This window comes from Macaca thibetana, chromosome 2, assembly GCF_024542745.1.
Source record: "Macaca thibetana thibetana isolate TM-01 chromosome 2, ASM2454274v1, whole genome shotgun sequence".
NCBI lineage: Eukaryota > Metazoa > Chordata > Mammalia > Primates > Cercopithecidae > Macaca > Macaca thibetana.
Genome location: NC_065579.1, coordinates 36086129 through 36100455, shown reverse-complemented (window position 1 = coordinate 36100455; position 14327 = coordinate 36086129). Strand labels below are relative to the sequence as shown.

At 43.5% G+C, this 14327-nt stretch overlaps 1 protein-coding gene across 1 annotated transcript in view; it reads right to left on the bottom strand.

Annotated features, from left to right (window-relative positions):
- The window catches only part of BFSP2 (beaded filament structural protein 2), a 66025-nt gene that overhangs the window by 15154 nt on the left and 36544 nt on the right, over window positions 1-14327 (bottom strand). The window contains exons 2-4 of the mRNA XM_050779628.1: window positions 13038-13120; window positions 11724-11880; window positions 9778-9939 (exon numbers count right to left, since the gene is read on the bottom strand). Of these exons, the coding sequence (XP_050635585.1) occupies window positions 9778-9939; window positions 11724-11880; window positions 13038-13120 (402 nt within the window). The remainder of the gene's footprint in view (window positions 1-9777; window positions 9940-11723; window positions 11881-13037; window positions 13121-14327) is intronic.

The window sequence follows — 14327 nt, the reverse complement described above, 5'->3', positions numbered from 1 at the left end:
TACAATATAGGCCAGGCACATGCTAGGAACTAGGGAAGAAGAGAAGGATCTACCAGGAATAGAAAGAGATCAAATCTCCTTTTCATTAAGAGGATCAGCTATCGTTATTATAACAGTTGTAAGTCATTTTACAGTTATGTGGTGTCATTTGTTATTTAGCTAAGGCTAGCTTTTGACAGGCAGCACACACTCCCGAACTTCCTCAGCCAGATGTAGGATTTATTTGGGAGAAGGCTGGATGCCATCCAGTCTATACTAGCGACATGGGCTCTCCTCAGCAGGGATTAAAAAGAAGTGCACGCCTCACTCAATGAAACTTCAACACTGGCAGAGAAGCTGGCCCGGCTAGGCTGCAACAAGTTTCTCCGTGAGTTTATACAAGAACTGCCCAGCTATTGAAGCTGCTGTTTGAGTGTAGGACCAATTCCCAGCCTCTGTTGAAGCTGCCAAACAAAACACAGAGGAGCAAATGGCTTTGTGACCTTGCTGCCTCCTTGGTAATAAGTAAACTCATCCTCTTGATAAAATCAGCTGAAAAGGCTCAGCAATGAGTCTAATTCTAAAGAGAAAAATAGATTTTTCTATTATTTTATTTTGAGACAGGGTCTCACTCTGTTGCCCAGGTTGGAGTGCAGTGATAAGATCATAGCTCACTGCAGCCTTGACCTCCTGAGTTCAAGCAATTCTCCTGCCTTAGCCTCCTGAGTAGCTAGGACTATAGTTGCATGCTTTCACACCTGACCAATTAAGAAATTTTTTTTTTTTACAGATGGCGTGTTGATGTGCTGCCCAGGCTGGTCTCAAGCTCCTGACCTCAAGGGATCCTCCTGCCTCAGCCTTCCAAAGCAGCAGGATTACAGGCATAAGCCACTGTGCCTGGCCAGTCCTTACACTTTTTATGGGAAAGATCTATTTAAAAATATCTAAGATATACTTTGAGATCAGCACAATCTGGTAGCCTGGGATGAGCGTTCTTAGAAGTCAGGGACTTCAGGAACCATAGCATCAAGTCAGGGCCTTGTACCTGGTTTGTCCTTGACAAATGGATTTTGAATGAATGAGTGAGTAGAGATTCCTTGGTAGAAGATGTAAGAAAGAGGTTGCAATGTTGGGTGATCCCCTATGTAGGTACCCAGATACTGGTAGTCAACCTGTTGTGAGTTTAAACACACTCTATAAGAAGATAAGGGCCTGAGAGAACCCTCTACAATGTCTGTGTTTTTTTGTTTGTTGTTTTGAGACAGAGTCTCACTCTGTCACCCAGGCTGGAGTGCAGTGGAGTGTTCTCAGCTCACTGCAATCCTCCACCTCCCGGGTTCAAGTGATTCTCATGCCTCAGCCTCCCCAGTGGCTGGGATTACATGTGTGCCCCACCACACCCGGTTAATTTTTTGTATTTTTAGTGGAGACGCAGTTTCACCATGTTGGCCAGGCTGGTCTTGAACTCCTGACCTTAAGTGATCTGCCTGCCTTGGCTTCCCAAAGTGCTGGGATTACAGGAGTGAGTCACCACACCCAGCCTGTGTGTTGTCTTAACTAGAGAAAAGAATAGGCAGAGTAGGCAGTACCTACCTCAACGAGACAGTCTTTTGGTTTTTCCTTTTAAAATCTACTCTGATTCTTGATTCTCCCCATTCTCTTTGCAGCCGCACCAACTGGTATATGCAACTATAGCATACAACTACAGTAACCAAAATGGGCAAAAGATATGATCTGCTAGTACACACAAAAGCAATTTGTAAGAAATGCATTTTAACCCGTAGTATTAGCAAAGATCACAAAGTATTGGTGAAGATATGGGGAAATGGACACTGTCAAATATTTCTGATAGAAATGTAAATTGTTATAATCTTTGTAGAGAGTAATTGGCAGTATTTATCGAAACTACCAATGCACACACTTTTGGGGCCAGCAATTCCATGTCTATAAGTTCATTTAACAGATACAGATACATTTCTATGTTTGGAAATGAGAGGTATACCATGTTAGTGACTAATTTCTTCTAATAGCAAAAGATTAGAAGCCACCCTCAATGCCCAGCAGCAGGGAACAGGCTAAACAAATTCTGAGGCATCTGTTAGCTAGAACAGAGGTTACAACTTTTTCTGTGACTAGCTAGATAGTAAATGTTTTAGGCTCAGCAGGCCATATGGTCTCTGTTGCAACTATTGAACCCCGCTTGTGTAGTGCAAATGCAGCCATAGACCATATGTAAATGAATGTGATGGTCATGTTCCAATAAAACTTTATTTGTAAACAGAGGCAATGGGTCAGATTTGACTTGTGGGCCAGAGTTTGCTGCCCCCTGTGGTATGATATCATACAGTCATAAAGCAGTATATTCTGAATACTACTTGTGTAAAAAGACAGGAAAGAATAGGTACATATTTCTTTGTATACGGGTAAAATGTTTCTGAAACGATATACAAGAAAAGGATAACATTGATTGACTCCCATAGAAAAAAATGGTGGCTAGCACATGGGTTGGGTAGAACTTTTCATTGTATATCATTTTGTATGTTTTGAATTTTGAACTAAGTGAGTATATTATCTATTATACATGTTGAAATAAAAGTAAATTTAAAAAGACATAAAAGCAAACAGGGACCCTTTTGTGAAGCTCTCTGTGAGATACAGAGATATAAAGATGCTTGGGGATCCCCGTTCAGTGTTTGCCTCCAGCACACTGGGCTACAGCCATGGCTTATTTCACTGAAGAGCCCTCAGGGAGTCCAGCCAGCTCAGCACCCAGGAGCCTCTGGATCACAGATGCTGTCAGGCATCCTGCTTTTGCTGTTCCCCTGGAAAGGAACTTCCCCAGGTGGTTAACATGGCAATATCACAACAGGTCATCTTATAGTCTAGAGTCAGAATGGCAGTGCCTGTTTTAATCCAGCTTCGTATATCTTAGAAAATATTGACTCTTGTTGGCAAAAGCAAGAATAGAAAAGGTCTAGACAGAGTAGCCTGTATAAAATGTCTGTTTACAGGGAAAATTATTGTTTGTAGGTGTAGATGACATGGAGACATGCTATTCAAGCTTTCCAGTCTCCTCGTGGGTAAATCTAGACCTATGCTGTGTCATAGAGTAGTCACTAGTCATCTGTAGCTGCTTAAATAAAAATGAAATAGAATTAAAAGTTAGTTCCTCAGCCTTATTTATTTATTTATTTTTGAGACAGAGTCTCACTCTGTTGTCCAGACTGGAGTGCAGTGGTGCAATCATAGCTCATTGTAACCTCGACCTCCTAGGCTCAGGTGATCCTCCCATGTCAGCTTCCCAAGTAGTTCCCGTGGGACTACAGGCACATGTCACCATACCTGGCTAATTTTTGTATTTTTGTGAAGACAGCGTTTTGTCATGTTGTTTAGGCTGATCTTGAACTCCTAGGCCCAAGCGATCTGCCCACCTTGACCTCCCAAAGTGCTGGGAATATAGGCATGAGCCACTGCTCCTGTATAACCCCTTGTGGCCAGTAGCTACCATACCGGATTGCTGCGTGGATCATAGAATATGCCCATCATGGCGCTATTTCAGTTAGATGGCTCTGCGTTAGACGATCTTGAATGTTTCTTTTGGCCCTAAGACTATCAACAACCAGAAACCTCACAATTCATTTCAATCTATTCACTTCTCTTCATTCTTAATAGTTTGCACAATCTGTCATCCTGACTGTTGAAGGCATGATGGTTACAGCTCAGATAAAGTTCCTGACCGCGGATGCCTCAGACTGACCTGCGGCAAGTGCAGACCTACTGTCAGAGAAGATAGCATGGGTGCAATCCATTTGTTCCTGGCCCTGGGGACTGTTAAGACAGACTGAGTTCTCTCACATCCGGGTAACCATCAGCTTGTGCTGGTGATTGATTAAGCCTTTGGATATGGTATACATCATCCAGTGGCAGCAGGCAAGGGATGGAGAAAGGAGGCCTCTGGGAATGAGCGTGTGGAGTCAGCTTTGGGCAAATAGAAATTGAATGGAAGGAGCATCTCGGGAAGAAGGCTAAGAAGGCAAAGCAGAGCTTGCATTGCAGGAGGCAGACTTCAGATCAGGCTTGGGGTATGGGAACAAAGACGTCTCAGTGCCCCGGCTGAGAAATTGGACAAGAAAGATGGGACCTGTGTTCCCCCAGAGGAGGTGGACTGAGGACAGAGCTGTTTGCCTGGCAGAGGAGGTGAGATGGCGGAGGTTTGGGGAGGGGCACAGTTTTAGTTCTCTGCTCAACCCTCAGGGGCCCGGTGCGGCAGCCAGAATTCTAAGATGGCCTCCACGACCTCTGCTCTCTGCTGTTATACCCAATGATTAAATTATGTTAGATGACAAGGATGAAGGGATTTTGACACGTAATTATGGTTCCAAATCAGTTAAATTTGAGCTAATCAAAAGAGGAGTATCTGAGTGGGCCAGACTTAATCAGATTAAAGGCTTAACATGGTAATGCTTTTCTTTTGGCCCTGAAGGAGCAAACAGCCACGTTGTAAATGGCCTCTGAGGAGGACTGGCCTCTAGGAGTTGAGGACCTCAATCTGACATCTGCAAGGGATTGAATCGTGCCAAGAACCCAAATAAACTCTGAAGATGAGAACGCAGCCCTGGTGGGTACCTTGACTGCAGCTTTGTGAGACCTTGTGGTGATGCAGTGTAAACAAACCTATTGCACTGCCAGTCATATAAAAGTCTAGCACATACAATTATGTGCAGTGCATCGCACTTGGCAATAATAGTAAATGTTATTGGTTTATGTATTGACTATATCTATACTTTTTATCATTAGTATACTCCTACTTATTAAAAAATTAAAGTAGTTAACTGTAAAACAGCCTCAGGCAGGTCCTTCAGGAGGAATTCCAGAAGAAGGCATTGTTGTTACAGAAGATGACAGCTCCATGCGTGTTACTGCCCCTGAAGACCTTTCAGTGGGACAAGATGTGGAGGTGGAAGATAGTGATATTGACGATCCTGACCCTGTGTAGGTCTAGGCTAATGTGTATGTATGTGTCTCAGTTTTGAACAAAATAATGTTTAAAAGGTTAAAAAAAACCCTCTTAAAAATAGAAAACAAGCGTATAGAATAAGGATAAAAGAAAAAATATTTTTGTATAGCTGTATGACATGCTTGCATTTTAAGCCAAGTGTTATTATAATAGAGTCATAAAACTGGAATTGGGGGCTCTGTGCCCCTTCTCACATACATTGCCTTAAGCATCTCTTCCATTTGACTGTTCCTTTATAATAAGCTGGCAAAAATATGTAAAGTGTTTCCCTGAGTTCTGGGCACTGTTCTAACAAACTATCTACTTATCCCTCTGCAGAGGAGGTCGTGGGAACCCCTAATTTATAGCAGTTCATCAGTAGTATGGGAAGGCCAGACTTGTCATCTGAAGTGAGGGCCATCTTATGGGACTGAGCCCTTACCCTGTGGGATCGGATGCTAACTCCAGGCAGGTAGTGTCAGGATTGAATTGAATTATAGGACACCCAGTTGGTGTTTGGAGGGCTGCTTGGTGTGGAACAAACCTACATATTTGGTGTCAGAAGCATTTTGTGAGAGTATAGGGGACAAAAAGGATTTTTTTAAAAAAGAGATGGGGTCTCACCATGTTGCCCAGGCTGAAGTACAGTGGCTATTCATAGGAATGATCATAGTGTACTTCTCCTTTGAACTCTTGGCCTCAAGCAATCCTCCTGCCTCAGCCTCTAGAATAGCTAGGACTACAGGCACATGCCACAGTGCCCAACGTAAAAAAAAAAAGTTGTTTTATTTTACATGACTAATTAGGAGGTCTGGAGTGTGGTATGGCATGTTGTCTGAGGTTCCTGAAGCATCCCTGAATACCTTGCATTAGGTAACCACAGCAAATAGACAAAGAAGAGCCAGACTTTGAGACCTTCCAGAAATTCTCTGGACCAATCTGATTCTGTCATCACTAAATCATACAACTTCAGAAGCTCCAAAAACTGGACCATGAGGTTCCTGACATTCATAACACCATGGCTGGAAAGAATATGATTACTGCACTGACCTTAGCAAGAACCCCTTAATAAGTTTTTTTATGTCTCTATTTTATTAAGCTTTTAATGACTGAAAAAATAAACAGAATTGGCAGATAAGTTCTAGCAGATGCTGATGGTTCCGCCTTTATCCCTTAGGCTTTCACAGTTTAGTGCTCTCCTGTTCTCCCTGCCAGATTTTGCGTCTTTTTCCCTGAGAGTTTCTCTGAAGCCTTTGGAAGTCCACTCTGATAGCAGATGGCAGAAGACTGTTGGGAGATCTCAGTCCCAACATCTCAGCTCCCTCGCCTTTCCCCTCTCCCGTATTCTATACCATTTCTCACAATTCTTCTTGGTTTACACATCAGTGTCCCACAGTGGTAACTGGTTTGATTATGCATTCTTTGTTGGTTCCCTTCTTTGCTTCTCCTCTACTGGTATCTTGTTGGTTTTTAACTCTCCAATTTCCAAGTAAACTACCTTAACTCCAATATTTGTTTCGGGATCTGCTTCTGAAGGAACCTAAACTAAGATGTAAATTAATCATGTTAATTAATTTTCAGCCTCTCTAGTCTAATGAAATGCATGCTTGCATTTTCTTTACAAAAGCTTTTGAAAGCTGTGTGTGTTAAGCCATTTCACATTTATGCTTTGCCGCCAAGAAACCGACAAGAGATGCTCACGATGGGCAAATGTCAGCCCCCGAGGGCACAACTGCAACTGACAAAACTATTTATTGGAGGAATTCTGGCTGTCAGTTCAGATCTCTGTTGATGATCAGAGGAATTCACTCATTCTGCAAATATTTTCTGAGCTCTGCCTCTCTGTAAGAGGCCCAGGCAGCATTGGCCAAGCTAAAACAAATACTGTCTGTTTTCTCTGAGACGTAGCTTTCAGATTACTCTATTAAAAAAAACACTAATGAATCTGTTCGGAATTAATGTTTGAGTTACTGTTGGGCTAGTGATGATTCTCCAAGGGGTGAGGAGGAGATAATAATGACCTTTTTTTTTTTTTCTTTTTTAAACTATGAAGGATTTATTTCTGATAATTATAATGGTCTGTCCTCTCCCAAAGAAACAGTCACCACAGTGTGGTGCACATCCCAGGAGGACTGGCACAGAAGCAAAGTTTGCAAACTGCTAGGCCTCTGAGGTTTAGCTTTGGGAGCAGAGCCAGGGGAGAAACGATGCAGCCCAATGCAGAGATAAGGTCCCTGGACCAAGAACAGGAGAGCTGAACTATGGAGCTCTCAACCAGCCGTGTGATCTCGGGAAGTCACCTGCACTCTCTGGGTCGCAGTTTCCTCACCCCTAAAATTAGGGACTGGGATCAGATGGTCTCTAGGACCATTAATGATCTGTTATCAGTCATGAGTCTGTTAAAAAAGGCAATGGACCCAAGTCAAATCTATGGCTTCACTTAACCTCTGTGTTGCTCCACTTCTCATCAGGTTGGGTGGGGTGAGGGGAAGTCGTTTTTTGAATAACTAGGCACTATTTGCCCTAAAAAGTGTTTGTAGTGACCTGGCTCAAGGATTGGTGGTTAGAAAGAAAGGAAGCTACTGAGACGGGGTAGGAGTTGGAGAAATGGGTGAGTGAAAGGATGTTTTCCAGGCTGGAGAACATTTGGGGGTTCCAGAATTGATGAAGACCCTGCTGGAAAGGTTCCTGTTGATACTTGGGGGGTAGAGGGAGTATGGTGGGAGGAAGCACAGAAAAGTCTCTCCCATTTTTCTTTTTTTTGTTTGTTTGTTTTTTTTTTGAGACGGAGTCTCGCGCTGTCGCTCAGGCTGGAGTGCAGTGGCCGGATCTCAGCTCACTGCAAGCTCCGCCTCCCGGGTTTGCGCCATTCTCCTGCCTCAGCCTCCCGAGTAGCTGGGACTACAGGCGCCTGCCACCTCGCCCGGCTAGTTTTTTGTATTTTTTAGTAGAGGCGGGGTTTCACTGCGTTAGCCAGGATGGTCTCGATCTCCTGACCTCATGATCCGCCCGCCTCGGCCTCCCAAAGTGCTGGGATTACAGGCTTGAGCCACCGCTCCCAGCCCCATTTTTCTTTTCATAGCTTTTTATAATTCTTATGGTTCTCAAATCTGGCTGCATATTAGAATCATTCAGAGGGCTTTAAAAATCACAAAGTCCCTCTCCTCCTTCTGATTTAATTGGTCTGGGATGGCAAGTTTTGAAAATGCTCTGAAATAATTCAGCTGCATAGCCAGGATCAAGAACTACTAAATGGTAACCAAGAGCTCAGACATAGCCTTTGCCTTCGCTCAGACATCTACCTTATTTTCTCTACCTTTTCACATTTTCCTTCCTCTTCACCTTTCATCCTCTGTCTCAAGATTACACAGTCAGAAACAGGTGGGAGACGGAGAAGGGAAGAACAAATCCTATGCATCCTATTTTCTGGTTAATTCCTGTATTATTTATGAGGTTTAATAAAAGTTGTTTTTCTTCCATGAATATAATGTATACTATTTAGCAAAAACTTGAGAAATACTCAAAAACAAAAAAGAAAAAACATCTCAAAGTGTCAGACTGATCCATCACTCAAAGGCAAATACTGCTAATCCCATTTTAGTCTTTTCTTTCTAAAATTTTTTTCTCAATGCCTAGTTTCTTTGTTTGAATGCTTTACCCTATTGTATATACCAGGAAGTGGCAAACTGCAGTCCACAGGCCAAATCCATCTCACCTCTTATTTTTGTAAATAAAGTTTTATTGGAACATAGTTATGCTCATTTGCTACCTATTGGGTACAGCTGCTTTCACACTGCAGTGGCAGAGCTGAGGAGTTGCAACAGAGACCATCTGACCCATGAAGCCTGAAATATTTACTGTCTGGTCCTTTACAGAAAATATTTTTTGGCTTCTGGCATATACTATTCTGTACTCTCATTTTCTCCTCATTGTACCTTATATTATGAGCATGTTCCTATTTTATAAATGCTTCATAAGCATTAATTCTAATAACTGCCTGATATTTTACGGCACACAGGTAGGTTGTGGCTTACACTTTCTTCTATTAGTACATGTGTATGTTTTTTCACTCTTATAATGCTTCAGTGAGTATATTTGGACATAGATGATTTGTTTTTTCAATTATTCCCTTTTTTTTTTTTTTTTTTTTTTTTGAGACAGAGTCTCACTCTGTTGCCCAGGCTGGAATGCAGTGGCCCAATCTCGCTCACTGCAACCTCCGCCTCCCAGGTTCACGCCATTCCCCTGCCTCAGCCTCCCGAGTAGCTGGGACTACAGGCACCCGCCACCACGCCCGGCTAATTTTTTGTATTTTTAGTAGAGACAGGGTTTCACCGTGTTAGCCAGGATAGTCTCAATCTCCTGACCTTGTGATCCACCTGCCTCGACCTCCCAAAGTGCTGGGATTACAGGCGTGAGGCACCGCGCCCGGCCTCAATTATTCTTTTGGGATTGTATTCAGATTATTCAGTTGGTAGCTAGGGGCATTTTAACACCCCTCCTGGTACATATTACTACATTTCTTATTCAAAGGCAGTGCGCTAGTTTGTACTTTTCAGTAATACAGTAGAGAAACTACTTCTCCACATGCTTGCCAGCATTATTACCATTTTAAACATTTTCTACTTTTAGATAGGTAAACAAAAAGCTATTATTTTAATTTTCATTTCTCCTGTTTCTAATGCGGTTGAACTTGTTACTAAACCATTGTTATTTCTTCTTCTGCACATTGACCAGTTTTCAGCTCAGCGTGGCCTCCTTCTGCGCAGGGCAGAGTGGAGGATGCTGGTCTTGCGTCTCACCTTAGCTTGGAGCAGGGCTCCTGCCTCCACCCGGTTCTTTTCAACATCTCTCTCCCACTGAATTCTGATCATCTCAAGGATGTCGTCCAGACCAGTGCCAATGGGCACATCCATGTGTTCCAGCTCACACCCTGCCAACTGTTTGTGCAGCACCTTCACATCCTGAAAACGACAAGATACATCTTAGGTGAGTTACAGGGGGAGATAAATGGCATAGCACTCTAGCCAGCGAAAACCAGCTCTGTGGGCAATTCTGTCATCATTCCACAACTGCCAGACACAGGCTTCACAGAGACTGGGAAAGTCCCTGACCTTCTTCCCAGCATAAGTGTAATTTCTCTTTTCCCAAGGATGCATTTCTCTCTCTCTTTCTTTCTTTCTTTCTTTCTTTCTTTCTTTCTTTCTTTCTTTCTTTCTTTCTTTCTTTCTTTCTTTCATTCTTTCTTTCTCTTTCTTTTTCTCTTTCTCTCTCTTTCTTTCTTTCTTTCTTTTTCTTTCCTTCCTTCCTTCCTTCCTTCCTCCCTCCTCCCTCCCTTTTCTCTTTCTTTCTTTCTTTCTTTCTTTCTTTCTTTCTTTCTTTCTTTCTTTCTTTCTTTCTTTCTTTCTTTCTTTTCTTTCTTTTTCTTTTCTTTCTTTCTTTCTTTCTTTCTTTCTTTCTTTCTTTCTTTCTTTCTTTCTTTCTTTCTTTCTTTCTTTCTTTCTTTTTTCTTTCTCTTTTTCTTTCTCTCTCCCTCCCTCCCTCCCTCCCTCTTTTTCTCTTTCTTCTCTTTCTTTCTCTCTCTCTCTTTCTTCTCTCTCTCTCTCTTTCTTTTGACAGGGTCTCACTCTGTCACCCAGGTTGGAGTACAGTGACATGATCTCAGCTCATTGCAGCCTCCACCTCTTGGGCTCAAACAATCCTCCTACCTGAGCCTCCTGAGTAGCTGAGACTACAGGCACGGCACACACCACCACGCTCGGCTAATTTTTGTTTTTAGTGGATACAGGGTTTCACCATGTTGCCCAGGCTGATCTTGAACTCCTGGGCTCAAGTGATCTGCCTGCCTTGGCCTCTCAAAGTGCTGGGATTATAGGCTTGAGCCACCATGCCTAGCACCAAGGATGCATTTCTTAGGTTGGTCTCCCCAAGCCCAGGCCCAAAGCAGAAATAAAAATAAATAAACAAAAACAAAGTAAGCAACAACAGCAAAGCGAATTTAGGCGAATTTAGGCGTAAAGTCAGAAAGAGACTTAAAAGATAACTTTGGCATCTCTAAAGGGTTACTGTTGGAGAGTAGTCTTAAATCACTGAGCTAAGAACAAGAAGAAATAGGCTTGCAGTTGCTGGTTAGCTTAAGTTGGACTCAAGAAAGAACTTCCCAATGTGAGCATTGTTAAGTGGGTTTTGACTCTTCCAACTTGACGCAGCCTAAATCTCGGATCAGACAATAATATGTGTGAGGTGGTTTGGAATCACTGAAGTCTTGCAGGGAACTAGACCCCATAACTGTTGGAGGTCCTCTTCAGTTCTGTCATTCAATGATCTGACCCAATTTTGTTAATGAGTAGATGTCAACCACAGCTTGGATCTACCTTCAGAGTTATTTTGTTTGTATAATACGGTGTTAAAAAAAAAAAAACAAAAACAAAACCTGACATAGAATGTATTGAGGGGGGTTGCTCCCTCTAATTTAACCCAAGTTCCCTCATTTGCTAGTGCCAAGACTGGCTGCCTTCCCCTGTTTCTGCACCACACTGGTTCCTGAAGCTATTTGAGTCTGAGACTGCTGGGGTAATCTGACGCACTAGAAGGATCTGAAAGTATTTTACAGGCATGTTCCCTGCAGTCCTGGGCACGCAATGCGGAGGGTCAGAGATGAGCTACTGTGGCCTTGTTCTGAAGCACAGGCAGACAGATGTGCACTTCTGGTCTTGTGGCCCACCCAGCAACCCCAGTCCCTTCCTACCTCTTCATAGTTTCTTGATAGAGAGCCAAGTTCTTCTTTCAGACTTTCTATTTGACTCTCCAGGTCCATTTTAGTCAAATTAGCTTCATCAATGACTTTATACAGAGAGTTAATTTCCTCTTCTGCCGCCTTTCGAAATGGCAGCTCATTTTCATATCTGCAGATAAAGGAACTTAATCAGCATAACTGGGTAGCCCAAAAGGAAAAGAATAGGATTATAAATGTTACCAACAGGCCAATTATGTGATGGTTAGACAATGAATGGTACAAGTCACTGTTTCAATAGATTTGAGGGGACTGTTAGTGCAATTGTCATACATTGATTTATTAAAATGATGGCAACTGTAGCCAACTTCTGATAACCTGGCTTCACGGGCTACCAGCCTCATGGGAGTGTTGAAGCACAGAGCTCCAGGGAAAACTCAGGAGTTCAGATCCAGGTTAGGGGATCCGGCATCTTCATTGCTATCCCGATGGTCCTCCTTTTCAACCAAGGCTCCTTTAACAAACATTACTGACAACCTGTTAAGCACCAGGCTGGGGACCCAAAGCACCCATGTTAAAAGTGTCCATCTGCAGGACAGTGGCTGCCAATCCAGATGCCTTCAGGGACTGAGTGGGAGGTGTAGCGGAGCATGGTTCTCAAGCCTGGATGCACATTAAGTCACCTAGTGAGCTCTAAAACTGCTGAAGCCTGGATCCCACCCCTGGGGACTCTGATTTAATTAGTCTATAGCTTGTGCACTGCACTGACGTTTTTCTGATATTAGTCTATATCTGATATCTATATCTATATCTATATCTGATATATCTGATATATATATATCTATATCTGACATACGTTTTTCTGATATTAGTCTATAGCTTGTGCACTACACTGACGTAATTCTGATCTGCAGCCAGGATTGAGAATCATTACTCTAAACTAGTAGTTCTCAAGGTATTTGAGTCCCAGGACCAGCAGGATCAGCATCCCTGGGAACTTGGGGCCCCTCTCCAGACCCATTAAATCAGAAACTCAACAGGGTGGGGCGCAGCAATCTGTGTTTTCTATATGGCCCCTGGGTGATTCTGAGCATTGCAGAGTTTGAGAACCCTGCTCTAAACCAACTGACAGTGGGCACAATCTTTGAGCCCTTGGGGCCTAGTTTGTGTCTACAAGAAGGGGTGTGAGCTGGATAATCATGGCGCTGTTATCCTGCCAGCCTCCCCTGAGGTAGAAGGTGGATGATGCAGGCTCCAGAGCAGCATTATCCACACTGCCCAGGAGCCTAGGGACGTGGAGGGACGGTCCCCTCTGCTGTAAGGCATTACCTCTCTTTAAAGTCATCTGCTCCCGCCTGGATAGTTTCTGTCTGTAGCATGAGCCGGGCATTTTCCAAGACTGCCTCGCCTACCTGGAGCGATCACAGACACCAAAGGAGACAAAGTCACTGACAGCATCAAGATCACTCACCACCATGACTTGTCTTAGGCACAGAGGCTCTGGTGGACCTCAGAGAACCTTTCTTACAGCAAATATTTGTGGAATTAAGGTGTCCCTCTCTTTGGGACAATGGTCAAGGTGGTGGGATATAAATAATAAGGTATAAAATCTGGATATGTTCTAAGAGTTTTCAGAGTGGGGTTTTTGGCATAAAAAGACTATTCGAAGGCAGACTTGTTCACAGCCTCTGTCACAGAGACGAGCTTTCGTATCTCCAGGGCAGAGTCTGGCTCCTTAGATGAAGTTTCACTGGCTTTGCCTAGCAGCTCTTAACATTTCTGGTCATGGATGCCTTTGGAGGGCTGGTGAAAGCTCTAGATGAGTGCCGAGAGAGCTTCCTGTGATGGTGGAAATGTGTCTGCACTGTCCAGCACGGTGGCCGCCCGTGGCTACTGTATTGGGCAGTGTGGCTCTAGAGTTTCATCTCCCCCAAAATGGACACATCAACATAAACATTGTGCATATAGTTTAGGGGTTCATGGAGCCTTGAGGAGTGGTTTTTCAAACTTGAATCCCTAAGCCTCTCAGGATTTCCCACAGGTAGGGATTGGGGGATGTCCTGCCTTCAACCTGAGAAACTCCTTTATGTATATATACATGGTGAGCTGAAGGCTTTGATAGGGGAAGCCCGTGGGGTGGAGCCAAGTCCCAGCTATGGGAAGAAAGTAACTGTGCTCTCCCTTTGCTCCAGTGTGACTGTCTTATTTTGTTTCATTTCATTGTATTTCTTTTTTCTTTCTTTCTTTTTTTTTTTTTGAGACAGTGTCTTCTTGCTTTATTGCCCAGGCTTGAGTGCAGTGGTGCAATATCTGCTCACTGCAAGCTCCGCCTCCCAGGTTCAAGCAATTCTCGTGCCTCAGCCTCCTGAGTAGCTGGGATTACAGGCATGTGCCACTGTGCCCGGCTAATTTTTGTATTTTTAATAGAGACAGGGTTTCACCATGTTGGCGAGGCTGGTCTCGAACTCCTGACCTCAAATGATCCACCCACCTCGGCCTCCCAGAGTGCTGGGGTTACAGGTGTGAGCCACCACACCCTGCCATTTTCATTGAATTTCCCACTAGCAAAGCTAATCTTTTCTGTTCCAGCCTGGCCCTGGGGCACACTGGGGAGCAGGC